This window comes from Rhinolophus sinicus, linkage group LG17 (genome assembly GCF_036562045.2).
Source record: "Rhinolophus sinicus isolate RSC01 linkage group LG17, ASM3656204v1, whole genome shotgun sequence".
Taxonomy (NCBI): Eukaryota; Metazoa; Chordata; class Mammalia; order Chiroptera; family Rhinolophidae; genus Rhinolophus; species Rhinolophus sinicus.
In genome coordinates this window covers 4751121-4777699 of record NC_133766.1, presented here as the reverse complement: position 1 = coordinate 4777699, position 26579 = coordinate 4751121, and the positions used below count along the sequence as shown (strand labels likewise).

The window sequence follows — 26579 nt, the reverse complement described above, 5'->3', positions numbered from 1 at the left end:
GGAGCATGAGAGTGATGGCAGAGCTGGTCCAGGAAGGCATCCAGGTCTGCTTGTGCCCCTGGTGAGCTTGCCATTGTCCTGACCCCTACAGGAACTAGTGTGTTCCCCACCGGAGCGGACTGCGTGATTGTGGGGATTCACTTGATCGTATCTATGGGTCTCTCTACGTAAGGCTCTGTGTTCCCCCAACGTACGGCATTTTCTTGGACTTGTCTCTTGTTGTCTCACGGCTCCTAGCAGCACATTTGGTCTCTAATAATTGTTGCATAAATATTTGGCAGTGGGTTGATGTCCTGATGGGTAAAAAATGAATTAAGTCATTACCTTAACTCCTTTTCAATGAAAGAAAAATTAATTGAGCAACCGTTTTGGGGGAGTGAGGGGGAGCAGAGTGTGCCACCCCAAAATATGCCTCTTTGGGATACTGATTATTTTCAGCTAGTTATTTTTTAAGAAAGGAAAGACTCAGGAAAATCCTTTGACTTCCCCCCTACCTGCTTAAAGGGAATTTAGATAGAGGACCTGCTCCAGAAGGAAGCTGTTGTCACAGATAACTGTAGTTTCATATTAACTAGCATGTGATGGACAGGGAGAAACTCAGCATGGCCCTTTTTGATCAAAGTCCTCCCGGAGTTCGGTGTTTGGTTATTAGAGATGACATTTATTTACCAGACAAGTTTGCTTTTCTGTCTCCCTGTGAATTGTCCTCCTGCCCTTTGAAGTTCCAAACCTCAACCCCCACTTCTTTCTTAGCTCAAAATGGCTTATAAGCCTCCACTGGTCCTAGGGTTTCATATTCTTGTGGGACCCCATATATGCATATGTAATACGTTTAGACATTTCCTCCTGTCAATCTGTCTCGTGTTCCTTTCATCATTAGCCCAGCCAGAAGAACTTAGAAAGATGGGAGGAAAAACTACTCCCCCCACCCACCAAACTAATATTGTGGGTCCTTCTCTCTAAAATGAAGCTGGGGATAGAACCTGCTGTAAGAATGAACCAACTAATATACAAAAACATTTAGCACAGTCTTGGGACATGTGAAGCCCCCCCAAAAATGTTGCTAGGTTATGGCCACATCTTCAGGAGATTTTGTTTTAATTTGATATTTTTGTGGTTATCTGCCTTGACAATTTTGGAGATTTACAGAGACAAAGTTACAGAATATTTGGAATCAGAGCTGTTGGAGAAAACTAGAAATCTGTATCTAAAGGTTGTCTTTTCGCAAGTGAAGGAAATAGGAGGGAAATAGAAGAATGATGAGGACAGAAAGGGAAAGAGAGAAAAACGAAAAATAAGGCACAAAATAGGTTTCAAAGTCACTGTTAAGGATTCTTTCTTTCTTTCTGACTTCACATCTGCCGGGTCTGTCACCAAATCCCCAGGCTTGCAAAAGCAAGCATAAAGAAAACATAAGCACGCAAGGTAAATACTGTCTTCACATGTGGATAAAAATCAATGTATCCAACCTCTTGTTCAGATATTGTAATTATATAAAACTAAAGTGATTAAAAAAGTTAATAAGTGCCTTTTAGAAGAAGTTTTCCTTTATTTTTTTAATTAAAATTTATTTCCAGTCAGTGACTCCTATACTTTTAGATACAATGATTGATAAACACAGTAGGAAATTTTATTAGGGTGAAAAGTACAGACCGGGTCTTATATTAATTTTTGCTCCAAAAGATCCATTAAGGCTTATATTCAGGGAATGTCATCCTGAAAAATCATGCTTATTTTCCTGTTAGGTCTTATTTTCGGGGAAACACGGTAGTTATTAGTGTTATTTTGCATGCTACTGCAAAAATAACATTTGAAACGTATTGCTCCTTTTGTGAATATTCAATAAAAGTTTGTCCATTCCTCTGTTGGAGGTTTCAAAAGCAATGTGTTTTATTACTATTACTATTATTTTAATGAAGAAATCTTCCTCAAAACTGACTAAATGTAAAAGAAGTAAGTAATAAACATTAAGAAAATATGACTAAATTGGTGAGGTAGGTGTCACTGGATGAAAGTGAATTTATAAAAATAACAAGTAAAATAACTTCAGCCACATAGCATTGCTAAATGAGTCGGGAATTCCCAGTCAGTTGCGTAATAGTTAATATTTTTAACCATGGGGCAAGAAACTGCTATTCTTTTCCTGGGCATTGTACACTGCTGCTGCTTCTTCAAAGAAGTAAAGTGCAAGTATGTCATGTACTGACGTCAGACTGAGTTACCCACTCTGGTCTGGTAGGATGGATAGGGGGTCAGAACTAGAGGCCAGGGCAGGCATTCCCGATACGGTATACAGAGGTGCTCTGAGTTATTTTTGAATTTCAAGGGAAGCACAGTAATACTCCATGTCTATTGAACACTGAGCAAAATACTAGCTGGAGGCAGTTCACAGTCTTACTATAAGGTAGGGCTGTGTTCCAGTCAGTGACGTCACGCCTTTGCCAAGCCGGCTTCTGGGCAGGTGCAGTGTTTAGAAGCCCGTGCTGTGTGAACACTGGTCTAGGTGAAACAGGAAATGTAGGGATGCTGTGTGGTCTGGTCCCAAGGGTTGGGGATTTGTACAGGGCTCAACAGGCACATACACCTCCTTATTAAGGAATTGTGATTATTGAAGAATAAAATTAAAATATCCCTTTTCTTCAGTTTGTGTATTATTTTTTCCCCAAACAACTACAAAGTTGTAAGAACAGAAATGTGTAAGTTGTTTGGACCTGACTACCTAATAAGAGAAACAATAGCCTGGGGGCACTTGCGAAAGGATTACATGCTGAAGGGTTACACACTGAAGGGTTGGTTACACGCTGAAGGTTACACACTGAAGGTTACACGCTGAAGGGCCCCTTGAATCTAGAAAGCTTGTGGACCTCTGGGTTAGAGTTTCGCCTTGTGGGTATTTGTTTTCCTTCACCACACGCATGTTTAATCTCGTGTTGGCATCTGACCCGGACTAAGTGGAATCCAATTTAAAGGGCCTTTTTTTTTTGTCTCATTGATCCATGATCTGGTCATAAGGCAGACTGGACAAGAAAGCGAGTTATGTTCTATGTAAACCTTCTGCCTCCTGGGAAGCAGCCAAAAGCTCTGTACTGGGGGTTGCAAGTGGGTAGCACCATCTTCCAGGATGAAAGACCATTTATCTTCCCTTGCCATCCTCCTTGTAATGTGAGTGCTGGATTCTTTGTCTTGGTTAAGCTTTTGAAATCTCCGTTATTTGAAATTTTGTTACATATCATGATCCAAGAGTTTTAGTTTAAAAATATCTTTATTTTTCTGTAAAGAGCAAATGTGACATATTTGGCTTTTGGCAAGAGAACCAAGGTGCTATCATATAGAGGAGAGTTAAAATGAAAGGTTTATAAAGGAACCATCACAGGGAGAGATTTTGGAGGGGGGTGGTAACCAGCTAACATCCTTCTCAGGGGAAGAGCAAACCTTGTAAATTGCAGCAAGAGGCACCAGGGCTGAACCTAAGGACGGATTTAGCCCTGAGATGTTGGAAAAGGCCATGGGCTAATCTTTGAAAGCAGCTTTTGTTGGAGAGTCCTCAAACCAGTGGTTCCTAAATTGAATGTGCCCGAGAATCTCCTAGGGAGCTTATCAAGACAGGAGAGTCTAGCCGACATTGTGATTTAGCAGGTCTGAGTTATTATTACTTTTATATTCAGGAACCTGCGATTCTAGAAGCTTCCTGAGATAGTCTGATGCAGGTAGTCAGGGGATCACAGTTGGGAACAGATTATCCTAGATGGTTCGTTTCAGGTAGTTTTCTGCCTCAGGATGTTTGGAGGCAGAAGAACAGACTAGGATGAGTCCTCCTTAGTCAGTTTCAGACTCCGGAAATGGACTATTTGTGTTTTCAAAAAGGTATCAGCATATTTGGAAAGATTTCAAGAGATCATCCTAGTTCTAAGAATTTCAAGGGTACACATTTAATAATGTTGCCCTAGTGGACCTCTTCCCGCCCCTTCATGGGCCATACTATGTCTGTTGCAGCTATTTCACTCTGCCACTGTCGTGTGAAAGCGGCCTCTGACAATAAATGAACAGATGGTGTGGTGCTCCAAAAATACTTTATTTATCGAAATAGGTAGTGGGCTGGATTTGACACGCAGACCGTAGTTTGCCTATGCTCACTATAAAGGTTTGATACATTCTATTATTAATGTAATGGCTTGCAAATAATCTTCAATTAATTGGCAAAGTATTCGGTTTTTAATCAAGAACTAAGTATATGCATCGTCTACAGTGCTTTTCAAAGAGTCTGCTAACAGAAGCAATGAAAACAAAATCTTGCGTTGAAATGCTGGTGTCATTTCAATGGCTCTTAAAGGAAAAGGTTTGCAGTGACAGAGATTGCCACCACGTTGTTCTAGGCTTTTGGGGGAGACATGGAAGTCAAAGTAAAGAACCAGGTCCACAGAAGCTTTGGAAGAACAAGAACAGACATTTGCCGAATTTTTTAAATTTCTGATCTTTCCCCTCTTTGACGCACTTGGTCTGGGCTTACGGCATAGTTTACCTCCCAAAGCATAGTCCATAGAAAGAACAGCTGTACTGAGCATTCTATAACCAGATGTTTATTGTTTAGCTCAATGGCTATTGACTTCGAGTTGCTTCTATCTTTTCTGAACTTCAGTGCCAAGGAAATGTGTCTCCTGACAAACTGATATGCTTCCTTTTATCAGATGACCCAGATTCCATATCGCTTTGCCCTTTGGCTCGGTTATCTGTGAGATTAGTGCTAAACTCAAGGTTTGGTCATTATAATGCTTTTCGTCTGCCTGGGAAATGCACTTTTTCCCTTGATGCTTGTTTTTCCCAAATGTCGATGATTCTCTTAAATGTTATTGTATAGGCGTCTGTCGCTGTAAACTCCTTCAAATGTTTTAGATCTAGCTGAAATATAAACCAAATATTGTAAATAAAATGAACCGGGTCACCTTTGCATGGAGTGCTGCTTTTTCTGTAAAGGTCCTCCAAAAATAACATATATTTGATTATAAATAAACTGTTAAGTACTTTATCAATACTGGAGGTTGCTGTAAATAAGGATATTATGGGGCAAGATAATGATCTTTAGTTCTAGAGTCAAGCATATCCAGTTCCAATCCCAGCTGTATCGTCTTCTGCATGTGACTCAACTGCTCTGAGTCTCAGTTTCATTTCTGCAAAATGGGTATAAGAGCTGCACCCATTTGACAGAATGAAATAATCTAATGTACGTGTACTGTATGCAGAGCACAAGGTCTGGTCTGTGATAAGTACTAACTCTACGTATAGCTATCATGGCATGCTTAATTTTAATTTTACAGGAGTGTGTCTGTCAAAATATAAGAAAAATATAAGAAAATACAGAAAACGTAAGACATGCTCCTTTTTCAGTATGAAGCCCTAAAAGCCCATCTGTGTGTTGCCGTTGGTTTTCAGTCTATCCTCATTTTTCTCTGCAATATTTTTGAGTGATTCCCGACTAAGTACGTGGAGCGTGACCTAATGTCTGAGGACGTTGTCAGCAAAGAGTCTGGACAGGAAAACTATCCAGAAGATCACACAGGAGTTCAAATATTTACCCACAACTTAAATTTTTCCAATGATTGAAACCATGGGGCCTGCTTTCCATTCTGTGCAATTCTGCTATTTTCCACACAGCTCGCCTATATCAGGGCTGGCAGCACTATTTAGCCTGTGTTATTTTATTGTCCTTTCTGGAAAGCCTGGTAAACTGGAGGGAAGGGTGAAATGGTAAAGACCTTTTATGACCCAATCTTGGTTTTGTACATAGACCTAGTTATGCTAATACTCCACAGTTATCCTGCTCTTCTCAACTCTCAAATTTAGACTATAGATTTATTTTTTTTCTTTTAGTCTTTTTTTTTTCTTTTCTTTTTTTTTTTTTTTTTCTTGAAGATGTACTGACTGACAATAAAGCCCAAAGCGTTAGACCGACAGATTAGAACCACTGAAGTTGGGAAAAAAAGGCCACAACCACAGCAAGAAGCCCCAGGATTTTTAACAGGAAGGAAACTGGGAAATGACGAGAAGGTTCTACAGTGCGTGTCTTTAACGGCTTTAGCATCCTTTGTTTCTGGGTAAGGATGGCATTCATGGCTCCTTCCCATTGCCCAGGCCCCACCAGACGATACTGATAGGAGTTGCAGGGTCCAAAGTAGAGTTTCATGGCCAGTTTAGGATCTTTTAACACTAGAGAGAGGAGGTCCGGCTTGGCACCTATCTCTACGGCGAGCTCGTCCAAGTACTCGATGTAATTGGTCTGCAACATCTGGCTCATGCTCTCGCCAAACCTTAATGAAGAAAGTAAGAAGGGCAGATTCACGGGATGTGCTAAGTTACATGCGAACGTTAGGCATGCAATAGCTATCGAATGGATGGGTGAATTTTGAGTGACTACCGGGTGGAAAGTGTCGGCTTATCTCAGTAGGAGGCGCCCATTTCAGATCAACTGTAGGCTGTCACATAAAGAGCCATGAATACACGTGGAAGATCTAGGAATGTAACCAAATTTACCACCGTGATTCTTATTTGGTATTTACTCAGCAGAGTGCCCGCCCATCAGGATTGCTGCCAAGGTGCGTGAGGTAACACAGATGCAAGCCTACCTCAGTGTCCCACACAGAGGAGACACTTAGGATTTGCTTGTTAAATTATTCAAGTACCTGGCGCTCTGGTACTAGCATGCTCAACGAGTGTTAGATGGATTAGATTTGACCATGAGGTAACCCGTTCATGTGGTGTAACGCTCCAAGTCAACTTTCCAATGGCACTTGAACCTTCAGTTCACGCCAACCTCTTTTCTAATTTACTTGGATGGGCTATCCCCCAGCTCACTTTCCAGAGATAGGCTACTGCCACCATCATTGTCCCCATCCCATTTCCTCTCTAACACAGAGTGTGGGTGGCTTGAGAAGATGTGGAATCTAACATGGGCATCTTACAAAATTGAAATTAAGTCAAAGGGAAAATGCTCTGATTTGGTAAAATTTCTACTTTTAAGTAGTCAGTCCATCAACTACTATATATAAGAGTCACCTAGGAAGAACATGAAAATACATATGTCCAGTCTCATCCGGAGATTCTGATTCAGTTGGTCTGGGCCGTGGCCCTGGTGTTTGCTTTTGTAACGAGCAACTAGATGGTTCTTACAGGTGGTTAGAGACCTATGCTTTGAGAAACACTGGCTCTAGGTAAAGAATTTTAAGAAACGCATTCTTACAGGTCAATCCTTTTTTTGTTCCTCTTGCTGATGTCTGCCATCATAGTCTTCTCTGAGGGCAAGGAGCACACGCCTAGAACAGGAAAGGCTGGTTGAGCCGTGGGTTTGATTCAATAGCTTTGCTTTGTCTAGTACTTGATTCCTACAATTAGACTCTGGCTGTTTACTGGTGTTACACCACTCAGGGCTGCTGCGTTGTTGAACTCCAGGGAGCACCATGCCCTGTGAGTTCTGTATGGTGCCGCGTTGAGCTACAGCATGAACTCTGAGATGGAGAGAGTAAGAGAAGAGTCTGGAGAAGGAAGGCAAGCCCATGGAAGAGTCGGGAAGCCATGCCAGGGGGCCTGAGCTCTATTCTGAAGGTGATGGGAAGCTGTGGGAGGGTTTTCTGTAGGAGGTGATAAGATGCGATTTGCTTTTGAAAAGATCCTTCTCGCTGCTGAATTTCAGAAAATGGGCTCCAGGGAAGTGAGTTTAAAGGCAGCAAGGCCAGTAAAGGGGCTGCTCCAGCAAGCCTGGTGAGAGATAGAGGAGTGCAGACTAATGCAGGGCAGTGGGATGGAAAAAGTAGGTTGATGCAAGAGTTACTATCGTGTGCTATGACCCCATACCCCATCCACAAGTGTCCCCTGAGCTTCAGACATGTTGAAAAACAGTTCCCCCTGGGTGTGGCGTGTCATCAGACATCTCAGATTCAATAAGTCCCAAACTGAGCTCATCTTTGAAGCCCTCCTGCTCAGACTTGCATCTTTTCCCACACACCCCCTCCCTGTTCACAACACTGATGTCCACCCAGGTTCCGTGGCCAGAGATTGGCAAGTCATCATTCTGGATTCCTCTCCCTTTCCTGCTCTTCCCACACTGAGCCAGTCAGTATGTCCTGCTGGTTTTATGCTTAACTACTTCTCACATGTATATCTTCTCCTCCCCTGGGTCTGTCTGCCTGGCTCAGGTTGCATCATATTTTAGTACAGGCTATTGCAGTAGCCTTCTTTCTGGTCTCTGAGACTCCATTCTTTTCTTCTTTCAAGTCTGCCTTCCACACAAATGCTGACATGATGTATCAGAAATGTAAATCTGATAATGTCTCTTCCTTGCTTATAGCCTTTCATTGGGTCCTCTGTCTGAAGAGCTTTCTAAAATGAAGATTCTGGGTCCTCGGGCCAGATTTAATCAGTCCTTAGGGACCCACCAGACGATTTTTGTTTGGAGCTAGGTTTGGGATGAGCCGCTCTACATTTTATATCCAGCTCCTTAACATGCCTTACAACGTTCTCATGTCCTGGTCCATGACGTGTCACATATCATGTTCTAGGAGTGTCAGACAGCCTGTTATTCTCCATGTGCATCCTGCCTTTGCCCTCTAGCTCAAGAGACTCCCTTTTCTGCACCTGAGAAATTCAGTCCTCTACAAAGTTTTCCTTCACCACACGCTCTCCCCTTGTCCCACCCTGCTGTTGTTACGCACCTTCTCTCTCTGTCCCACATACTCCATACATCCCTCCATCAAAGTATCTGTCTTATTATGTCAAACTGATCTGTTTAAACTTCTCTCTATCCCACCAGCTTCCAGCACAGGGCTAGGAATACAATGTGTTTGTGTTGACTCTTGGGTTGGTGAGAGAACAACCTTCTGAGCAGTAGAAAGTGCTACACAGATGCTGAGAGAGAAACCTTTCAATAATTTTATAACTTTGTAGGGATCTGTGAGGTTCAATTGCTTAGGTAGTAAGAGTTCATTTGGAGTGAAGTGCAGTGCAGACCATAGGTCTCTTGATTTTCACATATTCTGAGGAATTTGTAAACATCATATAGGTAAAATCAGGAATAATAGGTGTTTTCATTCTCAGCGGTTCTCGCATGAGTCAAAGAAAGGATAACATGTGCTTAACTTTGCACCAATCAAAATTCTCTGAATTTTCTAATAGTTCTAATTTTCTAAGAAATGATGGCAGATATTTATTACTGTTGTATCTCTATATTTGTTATTTGTGATGTCTCCACTAACTTTTCAGGATGTAAATCTTATGAGAACAGCCAAGGTAGGCAACCTCATCTAAACTCATTGTTGAGCAAACTCCACCAGGTATGACACCCTCAGCCACTCACTTGCCTACAGACTTACCTTTGAAAACTCTCGTCACCCAACGGGCTTGAAGTTCAACAGTTGGGAAAATGGAACCGAGGGGCTGGATGAGGCCAATGCAGGCAAGGGTTGGCTTCTCCAGCTGAGGAGGGAACACATATTTATACAGTGAGACCGCATTATCCTCTACTTTAACAAGTGAATCTTCAAGGAAGGGAAAAGAGCAAGTGTATCCTGTTGCAAAGACAATGGCATCAATGTCCTCCTCCACCGTCCCATCCTCAAAGATGGCAGCAGTTTCTGTGAGTTCTGTCACTCTGGATTTCACCTTGATGGCTCCACAGAGTATACGGCTTGGAAGATCGTCATTTACTACCGGTTCTTTCATAAGGTATCTGAAACACACCGAAGAAAACATTCAGAAGGACCATTTAATGAGGAGTCTGGGACCCTCTTGATGTTTTATGGGGTTGGCTCTGTAAATCAAGACGTTTCTCAAATATCCATAAAACTTTCTAATTTGATTAGGTGTCCTGGCCCATGCCTTACTATCTGACCTTATTTCCGTGTCACCAATCTCTCCTCTCAACACAGGAAAACATGTAGGTGATGGGAGTAAATGATATTCCAAAACAGGAAGCATCCCCAGTGACTTAGACAAAATGGCAGTGCCTGTGATCAATCCCTGACTATTCCAGTGGTTATTATCCTATTGACATTTCGACCATTCTTTTATGTTTTCCACCTTTCATTATCTAACTGTTAATCTCTATCTGATCATAAGTAAGGAAGGGAAAATTTGTGAAGTTCTCATTAGTTTTGAAACTTAGTAAGGGATCAGTGTAGAAATTAATGTATAGAATTAAGTTTGAAGATATTTGTTAATTCCAAATACTCATAAGTCTCATATACGGTGATAGCATGGGTGATAAAGCAAAGTCTGCTTGTATTTCTTAAATTCTTTTTTGTAGATTTGAGAACCATGTTAAAAAACTATAAGACAATACACGCCACATGTATCTGATCTCAGAATACAGTAGTCACATGGCATTGGTAGAAATATTCCAAAGCTCCTCTGCCTTTTTTTTTTTTTTGAAGGGAAGGAGCCTGCTATCAATCAAATTAAAATAATCATATATAATGTTTGCTTGTGTTTATAAGGTCAGTGATGTATAACTTTGAGATGAACAGAGATTTTTTTTTTTTGCCCATGGGAAGAACCCTCATGATATACAGAGTTAGCAAAGCATGAGTTATCAGATGGAGAATTTGGCACATGTTTCCCATGACAACCCACTGAAAGGAAGGCCAGAGTCTCTTAAAGCAGCCCTGCTGATGTGGAACAGCTCTGGGTATTAGAAAGTTCCTTCCCTGATCTATTATGCTTTTTGGAGCAGCTCATCCCATTTCTACTTGATCTTCTTAAGTATTTACTTTTCTACAGACACACCGAACAAATTTGGCATTCAACCTCCAGGACCTATATGATACCTATACTGTTAGGTTGTGGCTTGAACTACCATGTTGGTTCTTTGCAAAGAGAGGCACTTCTGACAACCTTACTTACCAATGAGTATGCCATAAAAAAAGCAAAATAACTCTACCTGTTATGAGGCTCAAGGGCATAATTTTCATGGTTGAACCACTGGTTCATCTTTCGTTCCATCATCCACTTTTGTAGTGTTCGTGGCAGGACGTTTTGGAGCATGGACCTAAATCGGGTGTGAAACACTACGTCCCAGGGATAGCCACATTCAGAGACACGGCTGATGACCCAGGAACCATTTCTGGTACTGATAAATACCTGTAAGCAAAGAGGAATACCATTTATGTTAGGGCATTGTCCCTTTTGGGAGGACACTACTGGGTAGGTGACACATCATGTGTACAGCCCCAGAATTTGCTGAAATGTTCTGTTTTAAAGATGACCTCCAAGCAAAGCACCTTCTAGTTTTCACTGGTCTGTGGCAAGTTTATTATAAAAGGGGTACCCCATGGTATATACACCAATAGAGGAAGACGGCAACAGTCTTGAGAACTCGTATGGAAACACGAGGAAATCTTTGGGCTAATACCCATCGTAAAATCCACAACTCTACTGTGTTTATAGTTGTGGTTCGATGCTTCTTCCCTCCTCTCATCTTTTCCACCCACCAAAGTTTCTTTGATAGTGAAGGTGAATAGTTATAACCCTAAATGTATGGTTTATTTCCTAAATGTATGGTTACAGCCCAGTGACTATGTAGACGTAAAGGTATGGATCTCTGTTTACCTGGAGTAGGAATAACAAGGTGAATCAGCTTCCTCCCGTACTTAAAAGAATGTTTCACATATTCTAAAAGTTAAAAGCTCTGAACTTAGACTGTGATTCCCAGTCTCTTCAAATGCACACCTGAATCCTCGTTCAGATGTCTTTTTCACCTTGCTTACTCAGATTTCTCTCACTTTCAAAATGTGTTTTGAAATACACATAAAAATACATGTTCAAATATGTATTTTGCCTTGCTTGCTGTTACTTCCCCATTGTCCAAGTGCATATTTGAATTGTTTCTCAAAATTTTATTTACCATCCTATGAGTTCGATTGTGTAAGGCTGTCCCAGATAAACACTTAGATATGACTTCACTTGTAAGGAAATCGATTCACTTAAGTGTTTGAGATCATGGGCTGTGGACCCAAGACCCTGGATCTAGACTGCCTGGATTTGTATCCCAGCCTTGCTACTTACTAGCTGTAATGTCTTGGGCAAGTTATTTCAACCTCTCTGTGCCTCAGTTTCTCTCTCTGCAAAATGGGGGTAATAACAGTACCTGCCTCACAGGATTGTTGTGCAGATCGAGTGAGATGATACATGAGTATATAAAGCATTTAAGCTATTGCCTGCTAGCTATTATTACTTTGTGAATGTAGGCTGGAGGAGAGGAGTTTCAGGTACTGTCACACATCTGGGATAAGCCAGAATTTGGAGACAAATTTTGCTGGGAAGGACCTCAACTCCTTAGCTTGTGAAGTAGCACTTATGCAAAACAGTGTCGCATTGTTGGTCTGTGCATGGTGATATGCTTATGTCCAATTGTTCCCTGCTGTTGCCCTTATGTTGACTTGACTGTGCTTTGATTAGGTATTATACTTCAATATTTCCATGAGTGCTCTTTCCTTTACTGTCTCCGCCTCTTCCTTGGCCCTGACCAATAGGTGACTCTGACAGGTACCAGTGTAACCCCTTCACTAACCTGCTGGGGAGGCACTGTGTTTGTTTATCACATTTGCTGCTTTCAAGTCCAGAAAATGTGAGACTCAGGATGGAATGGTTGTTCTAGTTGGGGCCATGGTCGTGGTAAGTCTTGTGAAGTCAGAAGATGCCGGGCTGAGGAGCCTAGTGTTTAAGTGACAGGGTCCCTGGGTCCAGGCCTGCTGGGAGGGAAGGCTTTGGAGAAAGGAACCCTAGCGATTTTCCTGTCTTTGCTGAGGTCTGTCCCAACCATCGCCATCTGCATTATTGGCATCTCGTAATGCTTGATTCCTTGGCAGCTCAGTCTTGTCATTCCTGAGCAGGGGCAAAGGTGACAGTGGTTGGAAGGCCTCAGCATGCACCTAAATACCTGGGATCTTGGTTGGGAGTCTTACAGTCGAATTCGCCTTTTTTTCAGGGCCCTTGGATAACCAGTGATTATTTACATTTCAAACATAATTCAAGTATGCACTAAATTTCTAAATGACACTCCCCAAAATAAGAACAGATCAACTTCTCACTAAGGCCCCTGGGTAGAAACAAGGCCTCTTAGGCTGGAAGTCACCTGGTCCAAGCTTCCCTTTTAAAAAGTGAGAGAACCATATCCCGGAGAAAGGAAATGACGCATTCTAGGGCACGCAGTTGAAAGTGGCAGACCTGGGAGGTAAACTCTGGCTTCTTGACTCCCAGAGTGTCTATGGTACCACACTGAGCAACCAAGCAACCAATTAATGAGTAATGGAGCCTTGATGCCACAGCTCAGAGTTTTCAGTATGTCCTCCGCTTTCCTCTCCTCCATGGTACAAGGTCAACAGAGAGCACTGCACCTGAGCAGCCTTCTTACTCAGCTCCACTGCGATGTCTGAGGCCGAGTTTCCTAATCCGATCACCAGGATGTGTTTCCCCTCAAATCCTTCTGGGCGCTTGTATTGGCGGCTATGGAAATACTGGCCTTTGAACTTCTCAATACCTTCAGGAGAAAAAAGAGAGAAGCCTGTCAACTTGGTCAAGTTAATGTCAGTCAAACGGCATCGTCAGCGTTTCCTTTCTAGGGTCAATTATTTGTTTGGCCTCTTTCCCGCTTAGGGGAGTTGCAATAGCAAGGCCAGACAGCGAACTCCACGTATAAAGCATATAAGAGCCGTTAAGCTATGGTCCAGGAGCAAAAGAGTTTCCAGGAACTCTCCTCAGGAACCCTGTCGTTCCGGTGGGCAGGGTTCTGTGGAAAAGGCTGCAGGGAGAGAACAGAGTCACAGGTATTTGGCAGGGTGGAAAAAGGCCAAGGCAGGACATGGCGACAATGGCCTGTCCACCAGAGAGCCAGTGTAGGTGAGAATTCCCTGAAATGCTGACTTTGGAGGAGGTTAGCTGAACTCCCTGTGTAACGAAGACCCAGAGAGGTCAATAGAAACAAAGATGGCACTGGGAGTCTTTTGTCCTTCTAGCTCTATCCCGACCTTACTATTGTCCCAAAGTTGCAGCCGCTGATTCTGCCTGTTGATCCAAACTGCATATGAAGTGCCTAGACACCTACTCCACAAAGCTGGGGATCCCCGGCCTCACCTGGAAATGACTCCAGTGGGATGTGAGGGGCAATGTGATGGCCACTGCAAACCATCACCGCGTCGAAGACAGCCCTTTGCTCCTCGCCTTTGGTCTCGGTGACAACCTCCCATTGGCCAGAGGACGAGAAATCAGAGCGTTGTTTCACACTGAGGACAGTTGTCTTAAATAAAAACAGAGAAGACACCACAGGGAATTAATCTGGCATCATTACAGGGGCCCAGGAGTGGGGATGGGTAGAGTGCCGTGTGTTATTCCATTGAGGTTCCGTTTGAATCCGTTTCAAGCCAGTTACAGCAAAGACTTCTAAGCATGCCTTTCCCACTCTTCTTTGGCAGGGAGCTACCGAGGACGTAGCTGCTTTGTGCGAGAGGCCAGATCAGCAGTGGGAACCAGTCAGTTAAGGACTGAGTAAGAACTGGGGCGAAATGCAAGGTAAGCTCTGGGCGACGTGCAAACACATGTTTACCATTCAAGTGATCACACAGTCTGTATTTACCAAGAAACTTGTATGTGTCCCCTCTCTGTGCAGACTAAGCACCGTGCCCTAAGCACTTTGCATACTGCCCGGTACCTTGCCAGCACTCCACGGATGGCAGTTGTTCATGTTTCGTATTTTTAAAGCAGAGTCCATCATGTCCATGGTCTGATTTGGATGAAATAATTTATTGGTTCATTAATATCTTAAAAATGTAGCTCACAGTCTGGAGGTCTGTGAGTTTTTAAAGGTATACTTAAAGGTCGTATGTCTGCTGTATTTAAGTAACAATGTCAAACAGAAGCAAAGCTTGTCTCACTTTTCGGGGGGATGGCATGCTTCTCTTGTTTGCAAGTACCTGAATCTCTTATACATGCTTTTCAAATTTTCACATATTTTTCGAAATGTGGCATTCGCAATGTTTGAGGTTGTTCACATTTGAAAACGTATATGGGATATTAATAGAAAGCGTATGAAAATGTCTGGGCGTTTTCAGCGGAGAGTCAAGATGGCAGAGCTGTAGTGCAGGGTAGTATGTGAATGAAAGTACTGTGGCTTCTTGCTGTTCAAAAGGCAGTTCAAGGACTGGTACCTTCAGTATCTCTTGGGAGTTGATTAGAAATGTAACAGAGCCCTTTCCAGTTAGAGCTGACCCTTACCATCTTTCGGCTTATCCCAACTCGGAGACCCATAGATAGAAATCAGTTTTCCTAGCCCCTCTGCAACCTCCAGAAACCAATGACAGCCATAAGACAAACAATTCTAACATGATCTTTGAAAGAACAGATAATGTACATTATGTATTGTAAGAGGGCAATATTTCTGTTAAATAGATTGATAGCTAAGTGAACAAAGACCTATAAAATCTTCTGGTATAAAGAATCTATAATTCATAGGATGGATGTACCAGGAATTGGGGGAAAAAACTACATTAGATGGAACTGGGCATTTTAATGGTATTTACAAATACAGATTTTCACCCAAATCAACTACTACTGTGTTTCCTTAAAAATAAGACCTAGCCGGAAAATCAGCTCTAATGTGTCTTTTGGAGCAAAAATTAATATAAGACCCGGTTTTATTTTACTACTATATAAGACTGGGTCTTATATAATATAATATGATATAATATATAATAATATAATACTGGGTCTTATATTAATTTTTGCTCCAAAAGATGCATTAGAGCTGATTGTCTGGCTAGGTCTTATTTTCGGGGAAACGCAATATAAATTAACTTGTGAACCTGGGACAAAACTAAAATTACTGAGAAAATGAGATGTGTTAACAAACTAATCTCCACTAAGAGTTATTTATTCAGAGTTCTAATTTAAATTTTATTACTTAAGCACAATTACTAGTTCTCAGAGTAAAGGTTATTGATAAAAATTCAGCAGACATGGCTAGTGAGCATATTGGCTTTTTTTCTTGTTGATTGTTTTCAAGAAAGCACAGGGAAAATAGTTCTAATTGTATTTCAAAATGATCTGCCCATCTTTATCTTGCTAGAGAGTGCATCTAGAAAAAAATAATTAGTAAAAGTAGTTTCTACAGACTTCTTAGATGAATGGAGAACTATCAGTTTATTTAACACATTTTTCTAAAAAATGTTGTTTCTATAGAGAAGGTAAGAAAATGAAATATCAGTTTGGTGTTTTCCATATGTCTTTTAAGGGACATGAGGGTATAACCCTTTAGTGGTTATAAATATTACTTTAAATGCAGTTTAACCATCAATATAGCCAATCATCAAAACCTTTACTTTTAACAGATGATTTTTCTTTTAATGTGTATGATCTATAATATCAAGGGTAATTCTGGAGTTCTTGTGTCATGCTCTGATCTTTCAGCAAACCATTGGATTAGAATAATTTGTTTTGTTCACAAGTACTTTCAGTACCAGAGTAACTTCTTTATTTAAACGTGATCTGAACTAATGTAGAGAAAACCATTCCCTCCACCCTCCACCCTCCAAAATTAAATACCTGGAATTGAATATATTTTAGAAGATCAAACTTTTGGGCAAAAATCCTGAAATATTCCAGGAGCTTAGAATTGTGCAGGAAGTTTGGAAAATCTTCAGGCATTGGAAAGTCACTGAAACAGGACATTTCTTTGCTGGTGTTGGTGATGACAGATTGATAGATACTCGCTCGGCCATCTTCAACGTTTTCCTAAAGGATCAAATAAGAGAGTGATGATCAGACATTAAAAAAAAAAATCCCTGGGTATCCTGCTCTTCTCTCTAAATTTCACCCCTGGGTGATGTGATCCTCTTTCATGGCTGTCGTGCGATTGAAATGTCTGGGTGATGAGGTCAGAGTGCGTGTTCCACGATCCTGTGTGATAGATAGCACGTAGGTGGGGCCTCCCAGTGTCACTCACTGGAGGGGTTATTGCCATTGGTGGGTTTGGAAGTGGGAACAATCCTTCTTTGGGTATATTTAGCATCCCAGGTCTCTAATTTTTTAATGTCAGTCATTGTGACAACCAGCCTCTTACTGAAACTCCCCCTGGTGAGGCTATGCCCACCTTCCGCCTCTTTAGGAACCAATAAACCCTGGGACAATGGTCAGAGAACATAATAGAGAATTTCAATTAAAATGACTACTTTTGGGGGCAGGGAGTTTTCCCATGTTTATTTGAACCCCCTGCCTTCACTTTATGCAAATCGACCTTGGTCTAGTGATGAAAGTGAGCAGCATTGATACCAATCAAACCTTAAACTTGATTTGAAATGTTAATGGGTGTGCTTTGTAAAACAGGAGGCAGCACGTGCTGTTGCTGTGGTTGAGTTTATAATTTCCTCTACAAGAAGTGCTCTGCTTGATGATAATATCTTTTATGTTAAATCATGAAAAGAGCCAAGGATGGTGATTTGTTGTCCCTGATATCATATCAGCCTGTTATCAAAGAGGCTTTTAGAGGACAGTTTAAATAATGCTATCCAAGAACTCCTTAATAGATGCTTCTGCCTATGCAGAGACTAAGGCATCATCCAGGCAAAGAGTAGTTGCTATTATGATTCAGCATTAGAGAGGGTTTTTGAAAAAACATGGAAGGGTTATAGGAGCTCGCTGATTAATTGAACTAAATTACTTAATCGGACATAAACAGCACTATAGTCTCTTCCACAGAAGAGTAAATAAAGTAAATATTTACCTGTAATCCCATGACCAAAATAATCAATTGTCCATGTTCCTTTCTCATCCTTATTCATAGAAAATCATTACTTTCCTGCCAACCTTTAGGTCAAGGCTTCTTCGATTTTTGGCAACACTGAAAGAGGCAGCCTGGACTAGCAGAAGGAGTGTGGTCTTTGGAGTTAGACACAGTTTTAAATTTGTCTCTTTCAGTCTGTGTGAGCCTGGGCCAGAGCAGTCCCCTGAGCTGTGAAACAGGGATGTAGTAGATGCTGTGTAGTGGTACAGATGGTTATTGGGGAGGAAGTTCTAAGTTTTAGCAAAGCTGTCAGCTACAGCTCACTGTTCACGGCAGTATAAGAAAAGCACCTTGGGGAGTGGATCTGAAACCAAAGTAACTGATCCAGGCACACTCACACTCACACTTGAGTTTTCTGATTTTTTCAGTACAAGAGGTTGTACTTGATTTTGTTGAACAAACTAAACAGAGTCTGGAGGCTTTGCTAGAAATAAATGATAAAGATTTTTTTTCCAAGGGTCTTAGGGTTTGCAAACAGGAAACACAACTAGGCAATACCCAGAGTGTTCTGAAGAAGAAAGATAAGCTAAGAGTTATAGTAAAAGGTTAATTCTTGAGAAGAATCAGTCCTGCATTCTTAGCCTCTGGATTGATTCAAGGTGGTAATTCTCTAGATGACCAGTGGTCTGGGTAATGGACCCCAGGTGGTCTGGATGCATGAATATTCTTTCCTTAGTCCACCAGAGGGAGTAATCATAGGATTATCTGGAGGTTTGATGTATGTCCAGGACTGGCAAGTTCAAAAGTTTAAATTCCCAGGCTAGTCAGAACAAAACAGCATTGTTTCCTCATACCTCAACCTACTTCATTTTAGTAACTTAGCAGCTTGACTATAGTGACTCATTTTATTTCTTCACTCTATACCTTAGTTTCAAAGAGTTAAAAAAGAGTAAATTGTGAGATTTTGCCATATATATATATATATATATATATATATATATATATATATATATATATATTTCTTCCTCTCTTTGTTTCCCATATATCTGTCCATTTATCCATCCATCCATCTATTCACTCATGCCAACTCAGGCCAGGAGTCAAATGCCTTTTCCAGGGGCACTGTGTTTATCTTTCCTAGTCCGGAATCGAGGCTCAGATGATAACTTTTTTGCAGTTCCAAATGGTTTGGTAAACGCTAGTCAGATTAGGGTATGGCAGTTTTCTAGGTGATTAGAGTCTGGTGTGGTGTTTATTGTTAACTGTATGTAAATGTTAGAATGCAAAGGGAGTTTCTATTAAAAAATGAAGTGATTTCTGTCTCATACACAAAGGACACAATGTTCTGAACTCTGGATGAATAAATCATGATAGTTTTATTTTCAAACACTAGCTTCAAATTGCATAATACTAGAGTCACACCGATTGTGTAAACTATTTCTCGATGTTTCAGCCTGATTGAACACAGTATTCTTGGCAAGACTGAGTGTCTATGAGTTTCTTATCCCACCAAGTTCTCAAACTCAGAAATATTTCATCAAGCAAAAAATACTAATTTTTTTCAAGACCAGATAATTTTATAAGTAGTACCTTTTATAAGTAGAGTTAAACATCAGGGCTTTGGAATCAGACTGGGTTGATATTCTACTTCTACTACTTTTAATGGCTTTATAACCATGAGCAACTTACATTAAGTCAGTTTCCTCATTTTCTCCTGTAAAATGGGGCTCGTTAATAATTCCAACATCACGCAATTTTTATGAGGCTTTGATTAGTTTTGATAAAGTACTTAGCACAATGCTTGGCTCTAATTAAGTGCTCAGTACATGTTTGCTCTGTTGCTATTATTTTGGGCCACTAGAGTTAATCTTTCTCAATCTGGCATGGTTTAAACTAAGATTGACTGTTACACAATAGCCGACATATTAGTTTCTTCAAGTGCCAATGCATTGGCTTCAAAGTGTGGTTGGCTTCTCTGTCAGGTCAATTTTAACTAATGAGAAGAACTGGTTCTGATGTCTGCGACCCTCTGATAATTTCAGAGTTAGGGCAAGGTTTTCCTGTCGGGTTTTGCTTTTGTGGTTTGTCAACAATTGATGATGACATTACAATTCTCGTTCAAATTGGTTTGGAATATTGGATCTTGGGGGAGTCACATTTTAAGACAGAAAGTGATATTTCAGCTCAAATCTAGTCAAAGGAAACCAAGATAGAGAGATGTTAGAGACTATTATATGAAGATTAATTAAAATAAGCCGAGTACAGGTGACTCTTGAATAACATGGGTTTGAACTGCCTGGGGCCACTTATACATCGCTTTTCCCCCCCAATAAATACGTACAATAATATAAATGTATTTTCTGTTCCTTAAGCTTTTCTTAACATTTTCTTTTCTCTAACTTACATTATTATAAGAATACAGTATATAATGCATGTAATACTCAAAATATGTTAATCGACTATGTTTTAGGGAAGGCTTCCAGTCAACAGTAGGGTATTATTATCGTAAGGTAAGTTTTTGGGGAGTCAAAAGTTATATGTGGATTTTTTACTGCATGGGGGTTGCCCCCCCAACCACTACTCAAGGATCAAGTGTATATGTAGCTGGAAAAAGATTTATTTATATCCAAATGTAAAACAATGCAAAAACGAAAGACATAAAAAAACCCCACAAAAGCAATGTATATTGGTAACTTCCCTCTGAACACAGGTGTCAGGAGCAGTGAAGGAGACAGAGCAGGTTAGTGGCTGAAGGGAGATCATGCTTTTCTCTCTCAGTACCTCAGGAAAGTTATTACATAGGAGGGCTCAGGAATCTGACAGACCTTCATTTGTGTTGTTTTTCTACCACTGGTGTTCCCTTGGGCAAGTTGTTTACCCTTATCCTTAGTTCCTTCTATGTAAGTGGGAATAATTATAATACCTACTTCCTGGGAGTATTGTGAAGAAAAATGAGACGATGCATTGCAAGTGCTTCCCATTACTGGAAAAAGTGTTAAAAATATATGTTAATTAACCACCCATCCCATATTCCAAAACTGCCACTAGGGGGTGATGGAGAACATTTAGGAAGAATTCAGCACCTCTGAGCAGGGCATGAAAGAAGGACCCCCCCTTTTTTTTTTTTTAAGTTTATTGGGGTGACAATTGTTAGTCAAGTTACATAGATTTCAGGTGTACAATTCTGTGCTACATCACCTATATGTCACACTGTGTGTTCACCACCCAGAGTCAGTTCTCCTTCCATCGCCATATATTTGATCCTTTTTACCCTCATCTACCACCACCCTCCCCCCTTACCCTCTGGTAACCACTAAACTATTGTCTGTGTCTATGAGTTTTTGTTTCTTCATTTGTTTGTCTTGTTCCTTTGTTGTAAAACTGAAAACACCAAAGGGACAAGGAATCTTAGATTTTGTTTTAACTTATCACCACTAAATGAGTTATGTGATCTTAGAAAGATTATGTTTGAATATAGAAATTGAAGAATAACCAACCTATTTGCAAAGTCGATTCTAGGTGGTAGAGTGGTGCAGAGGCAGAGTCGCCCTGGGCCTGGGTGTGGAGGCTCCCAGCATCTTTTTCAGTACCCCCTCCCTCGGCAGTCCAGTCTCCGGGTACTCAAGTCCTTCCTAGGACCCTCTGTGAAATTTTGCCTTATTGTATGTCTCACTCTGCAGGGAGCTTCGTTGTCTTCTTTGGGTAGAGAACATTGTTTACATTTCTCTGTTGGCTTCAGTTGTAAGACAGGTTTGAAATATGATAGTGTTACAGTTTCCAGGGAGTTCTATACTTAACCATTTTATATCTAATACGGCTTAATTAATTTAAATTTTAATCTAACTTTTCCCAATCCATAGGAAGTTTCTCTCATTCTGAAATGTTAGACACCAGGAATAGGATAGCAAGAGAAATATTTTGGGGCAGAAAGTACCTTCCTGGAATTCATCAAGTCATATTTTTGACAAATCCCTCAAAATAACTCTCACCTCTTCTGCTGCCGAATTAATGATAATCAAGTAAGGGACATTTGGCTCTTTGACAAGAAATCCGAAATAAAACTAAATAGTGACAAATGTATTATTAAATAGAAATTTGTTACAATTAAACATTTATTCCTGAAGTTAAAAATTCTATGTGGGGGATAAAATCCCAGATGGAATCTATAGGTAAACTGAGAGTGGACAAAAATGACACATCTTTGATTACGATAGAAATGACTACCTTGTTGTGTCACCCTCTCAGGAAAAGCTATAATGAGTGTAAGGACCAGTTGTTAGTAAGAAATGAATGTGATCCAACTGTTTTTCCAGTTTCCTCTCTGCAAAGTTCCTTGTCCTATGTAAGTACCAACATCTCTATCGTTAGCTCTGGCTATGCTTAAATCATTGGATGAATAGATTTTAAAAATTGGTATTCGTGCAATTTTGGCCAAACTTGTCTCCTCACAGGAATCATGTGGGACTCTAAAGCAGATGTGCATATATACAATGGATTATTTCTCAGCCATAAGAAAAGATGAAATAGTGCCATTTGCGACAACATGGATGGGTCTTGAGATCATCCTGCTAAGCGAAATAAGTCAGAAAAAGTCGAGACCTTTATGATTTCACTCATATGTGGGATATAAAACTGAAAGCAACAAACAAAGAAGACAAACAAACCAAAACTCATAGACACAGACAACAGTATAGTGGTTACCAGAGGGAAAGGGGGGTAGAAAAGGGTCAAGGGGGTCAAATATATAGTGACGGAAGGACATTTGACTTTGGGTGGTGAGCACACAATGCAATATACAGATGATATATTATAGAAATGTACACTTGAAACCTGTATAATTTTATTAACTAATGTCATCCCAATACATTTAATAAAAATATGCTAAAAAATAAAAAATACTTTGTTAGGGAAAAAAAAATAGATTCCCCTCCTCAGGAGATTTTGACTCAGGAATTCTGGGCTCATGTTCAAAGTTCAGTAATTTAAGGAACCCTCCAGGTGTATCTTACATACATTTAAGAAGCTGGATGTCAAACAATGCCCTTTGGCATGCAATTCAGTTTGAAGTGGCAAAGCACATGAGCCAATCTCCTCACCATCCCCCAACTGGGGGGAGAACACTTGGGATGGCCTCTGCTGATACGAGTCTGTGCTTCATGCTCTGATCCCTTTTGCTTTTCTCTGGGGTATCCTGACCTGTTTTAATTCCCCCCACACCCCCAGATGCACTTGATATGTAATCCTCAAGTTGTCACTGTTGAGTTCTGAGCTGAAATTTTGCTTAACCTCAGAGAATGGTTGTAAGTAGGTACTTGGCTGTATAGGAATTCCAGAGACCCAGGTTTGAAAGCCAGTTCCCCCAGCTGTGAACCATGACCAAATCACTGACTCTCTCTCTCAGTGTCTGTTTGCTTTTCTATAAAATACAAACGTAGTTGTTGTAGCGAATGATAACTTTACTAGAACTTTGCACTTTGTGATAATTTTTTTGTTCGAATTAATCTTTCTTAATCTTCAAAATAACACTGAGATCATTATACTTTCCATCATTATCCCATTATACAGCTGAGAAAATGAAGACAGCAGGATGTAAATAACTTGTCCAAGATCTCACACCCAGAAGGTGGCAAGTTAGTACTTACTCGAAAGATTGTGGGAAGGAATAATTATAAATCTTTACAGCAATCCATCTATGTATCTTTCTCATTTTTATACAAATTCTGAAGGACAGCTCGCATTGCCACTGTTTGGGTTTGGCTAATAGCATGGATTTAATGAACAGAATATATTTAATAATACAGTTAAAGAATTTCCCAGAGGGTACGTCAGTAAAGCAAAGCAAACAAACACAGTTTATTTGTCAGAGAAAAGTAAAAGTCACCAGTAATAAGAGTACACGCTGTAAAAAAGCATTTGCTCAATGATTTGGAATAAAAGTGGTGTCTTGAAAAGACCCCTTGTCACTTCTATTTTGTAAAATGCCCTCTACTAGTGTTAGCATAATGCTTTGAGAACGACAAACATGTGGGCTGCGAGACAGTGGATGGAGCCCTAAGAATGAGACCCTTCACATGCCTGTAAACACCTGGGAGAGATGCCAGCTGATTTCTTCAGTTCCTGTACAGATTCATGGAGTAAATCTGATCAAAGCTGTTTAGGGAAATCCTCACTAGGGGTCATCAACAGCTACTGTGATTCCCCGAAAATAAGACCTAACAGGAAAATAAGCCCCAGCATGATTTGTCAGGGTGACATCCCCTGAACATAAGCCCTAATGTGTCTTTTAGACAAAAATTAATATAAGACCCGGTCTTATTTTCGGGGAAACACAGTATGATTCACCATGCAATCGCAGAACAACCCGTTCAGTAAATGAGATCTCACGTACCATGAACCGCCACAGTCCTCCGATATCTTTAGTCCTCTCAAAGCAAGTGGGCTCAAGTCCCTCATCCACACAGCACTTCAGAGAGATCAGGCCACTGACCCCAGCTCCAATCACTGCCACCTTCTTTGCCATGGTCTCTTGTCCAGGAGTTGATCAGTCAATGCTCCCACACTTGGGCAAAAGGTAAGAGAGTCCTTATGGTGTGGTCAGGTAACGGGCTTTGACTGCTAAAACAGTGGTAATTTAATAAGCGGCACAAATTCAGTAATTCACGGAATCTTCACTAGTCAGATTCCCAAGTCTCACCCACTTTGCACAAGCCTTTTTTACAAAGTCTTGGTGTACCATTGAAATGCAACACAACCCATTTAACCAAGCCCAACGATTCAATCACATAGTATAGGGAGGTTAGCCAAATCTAATTAAGGTCTTATAATTGAGAGCTTTAGTGTTTAGAGCTGAGTTTTTCCTGGCCCACTTCTTTCCCCCTGTCATCCTTACCTTTGTTGCCTTGTGACGCAGTCTCTCTGTCACAGTTGTGTTCTTGTTGGTTGTGTGCTGGGAGGCAGTCAGAAGGGTTTTAAAAGTTGGAAGAGGCTGTGAGAAATGGAAAGTGCTTCTGAGAAATGGGAGGAGCCTCTCCATCCTTCAGCTTCCTGCCAGCAGAAACTCAAAGGAGTGTGTTAGTTCTGAAACTAAGCAAGAGACCCATATTCTGAGGTCCACGGTAATGGTGGAATGTCTTTACAGTAATAACATTGTATGATACAGATATGACACACTTATACTCACTGTACAGATACTTTAAAAACCCTTTTTATAATGGACGTGGCCAATGTTTATTTGCAAATTAGCAAATATGGATAAATGAAAAGTTTTCTTTTGTGTCTGATGACACGAAATGAGCAGTCTCTTAATTGTTAGCCTTTCTACCAACCTAATTTAAAAATCAGTGATTATTATTGATAATGAATTGATAAGGTTTGTAGTTATTCAATTTGTTAATGAGTTTGCCTGCTTCAGTCCTTACACTAGATTTGGTCACAGGCATTCCCACACACCTACATCCTACACACGTTTACATACTCACAAGGGTTTCACAGGCGATCAGCTATGTACCCAACCACAAGAATGAAGTGCCCTTTGAATTAGCATGCTCACTAGCTCTCAGTATTCTTTTCTCATCTTATTTTGCATAATTGGTAAAGATGAGGGGAAGAGACATACTTATGTTTATTTATTACACAGGACCAAGTACACAGAAATTACAAATAGCATTTCATCACATTTAGTCCGATGAAAATTAATATTCCCCGTTTGATTGAATAAGATAGCAACAAGTCCAATTTACCAGTGAAATTTCCAGTTAGCTCAAACATTCTGGGTCTGAAGGGTCAGCACTGCACTTAGCCACACTTCCATCAGAGTCTTGGTTGGAGAAAACACCCATCTAATAGTGGGTCTGGGGTGGGGAAGAGATTCTCATACCCTGAACCGTGTTCCTGAAGCACAGACACCCCCACTCAAAATATTTTTCTTGTGCTCCCCAAGTACCTCTGTAAATTTCTAGATGATTTTTTTTTTCCATACATATGAATATCCAATTGCCCCAGTACAATTTGTTGAAAAGACTGTCCAATCGCCATTGAATTACTTTACATAAAAGAACAAATTGCCGGAAAGACACATACTGCCAAATCTCTCTAAGAAGAAATACATAGCCTGAGTAATCTTACATCTATTAAAGAACTTGAAATGGTAGTTTAACAATTTTCCCACAAAGAATGTTAGGCCAAGATGGCTTCGCTGGTAAATTCGACGAAACATTTAAGAAAGTAATATTGCTAATTATATACAACTCTTCCAGAAAATTAAAGAGGACAGAATATTCTCCAGCTCATTCTAGGAGGCTATCATTACACTGATACCAAAACCGGACAAAAATATTATCAAAAAATAAAATACAGATCAATTTTCCTCATTAACACGTATGTAAAAATTCATGGCAAATGTTAACAAATATAATCCTACAGTATATAAAATGAATAATATCTTATGACCAAGTAATGCAATGAACATCGGAGCACATAGGTCTTTATGTATAAATGTTTTCAGATTTTCTGGGTAGATACCCAGGAGAGGGATTGCTGGGTCATGTGGTAATTCTATTTGTAATTTTTTGAGGAATCCCCACACTGCCTTCCATAGTAGCTGCACCAGTCTGCATTCCCACCAACAGTGTATGAGGGTTCCTTTTTCTCCACAGCCTCTCCAACACTTGTTACTATTTGTCTTGTTGATGATAGCCATTTTGACTGGGGTGAGGTGATATCTCATTGTGGTTTTTATTTGCATTTCTCTGATGACTAGTGATGTTGAGCATTTTTTCATATGTCTATTGGCCATGGCTAGATCTTGAGATTATTATGCTAAGCAAAA

General features: G+C 40.5%; 2 protein-coding genes across 4 annotated transcripts in view; one reads left to right on the top strand and one right to left on the bottom strand.

The window, feature by feature from the left end:
* The window catches only part of LOC141569370 (uncharacterized), a 310830-nt gene that overhangs the window by 79782 nt on the left and 204469 nt on the right, over positions 1 to 26579 (top strand). The window contains exon 3 of the mRNA XM_074322325.1: positions 14451 to 14547. The gene's annotated coding sequence lies outside the window, so the exon portion shown is untranslated. The remainder of the gene's footprint in view (positions 1 to 14450; positions 14548 to 26579) is intronic.
* FMO2 (flavin containing dimethylaniline monoxygenase 2) lies at positions 4052 to 24852 on the bottom strand. Of its 3 annotated transcripts, none has more exons than XM_019746538.2 (9): positions 24642 to 24852; positions 24141 to 24311; positions 16576 to 16764; positions 14113 to 14275; positions 13377 to 13519; positions 10922 to 11121; positions 9357 to 9712; positions 7232 to 7304; positions 4052 to 6302 (listed from the first exon to the last, which is right to left on the bottom strand). In XM_019746538.2, the coding sequence occupies exons 2-9, from the start codon at positions 24270 to 24272 to the stop codon at positions 5951 to 5953; spliced, it is 1608 nt and encodes a 535-aa protein (XP_019602097.2). In that variant the 5' UTR covers positions 24273 to 24311; positions 24642 to 24852; the 3' UTR covers positions 4052 to 5950. The 3 variants fall into 3 exon arrangements, with proteins under 3 accessions (XP_019602097.2, XP_074178423.1, XP_019601297.2); XM_074322322.1 differs by having other exon boundaries at positions 24141 to 24364; positions 24642 to 24775; XM_019745738.2 differs by having other exon boundaries at positions 24141 to 24367; positions 24642 to 24772.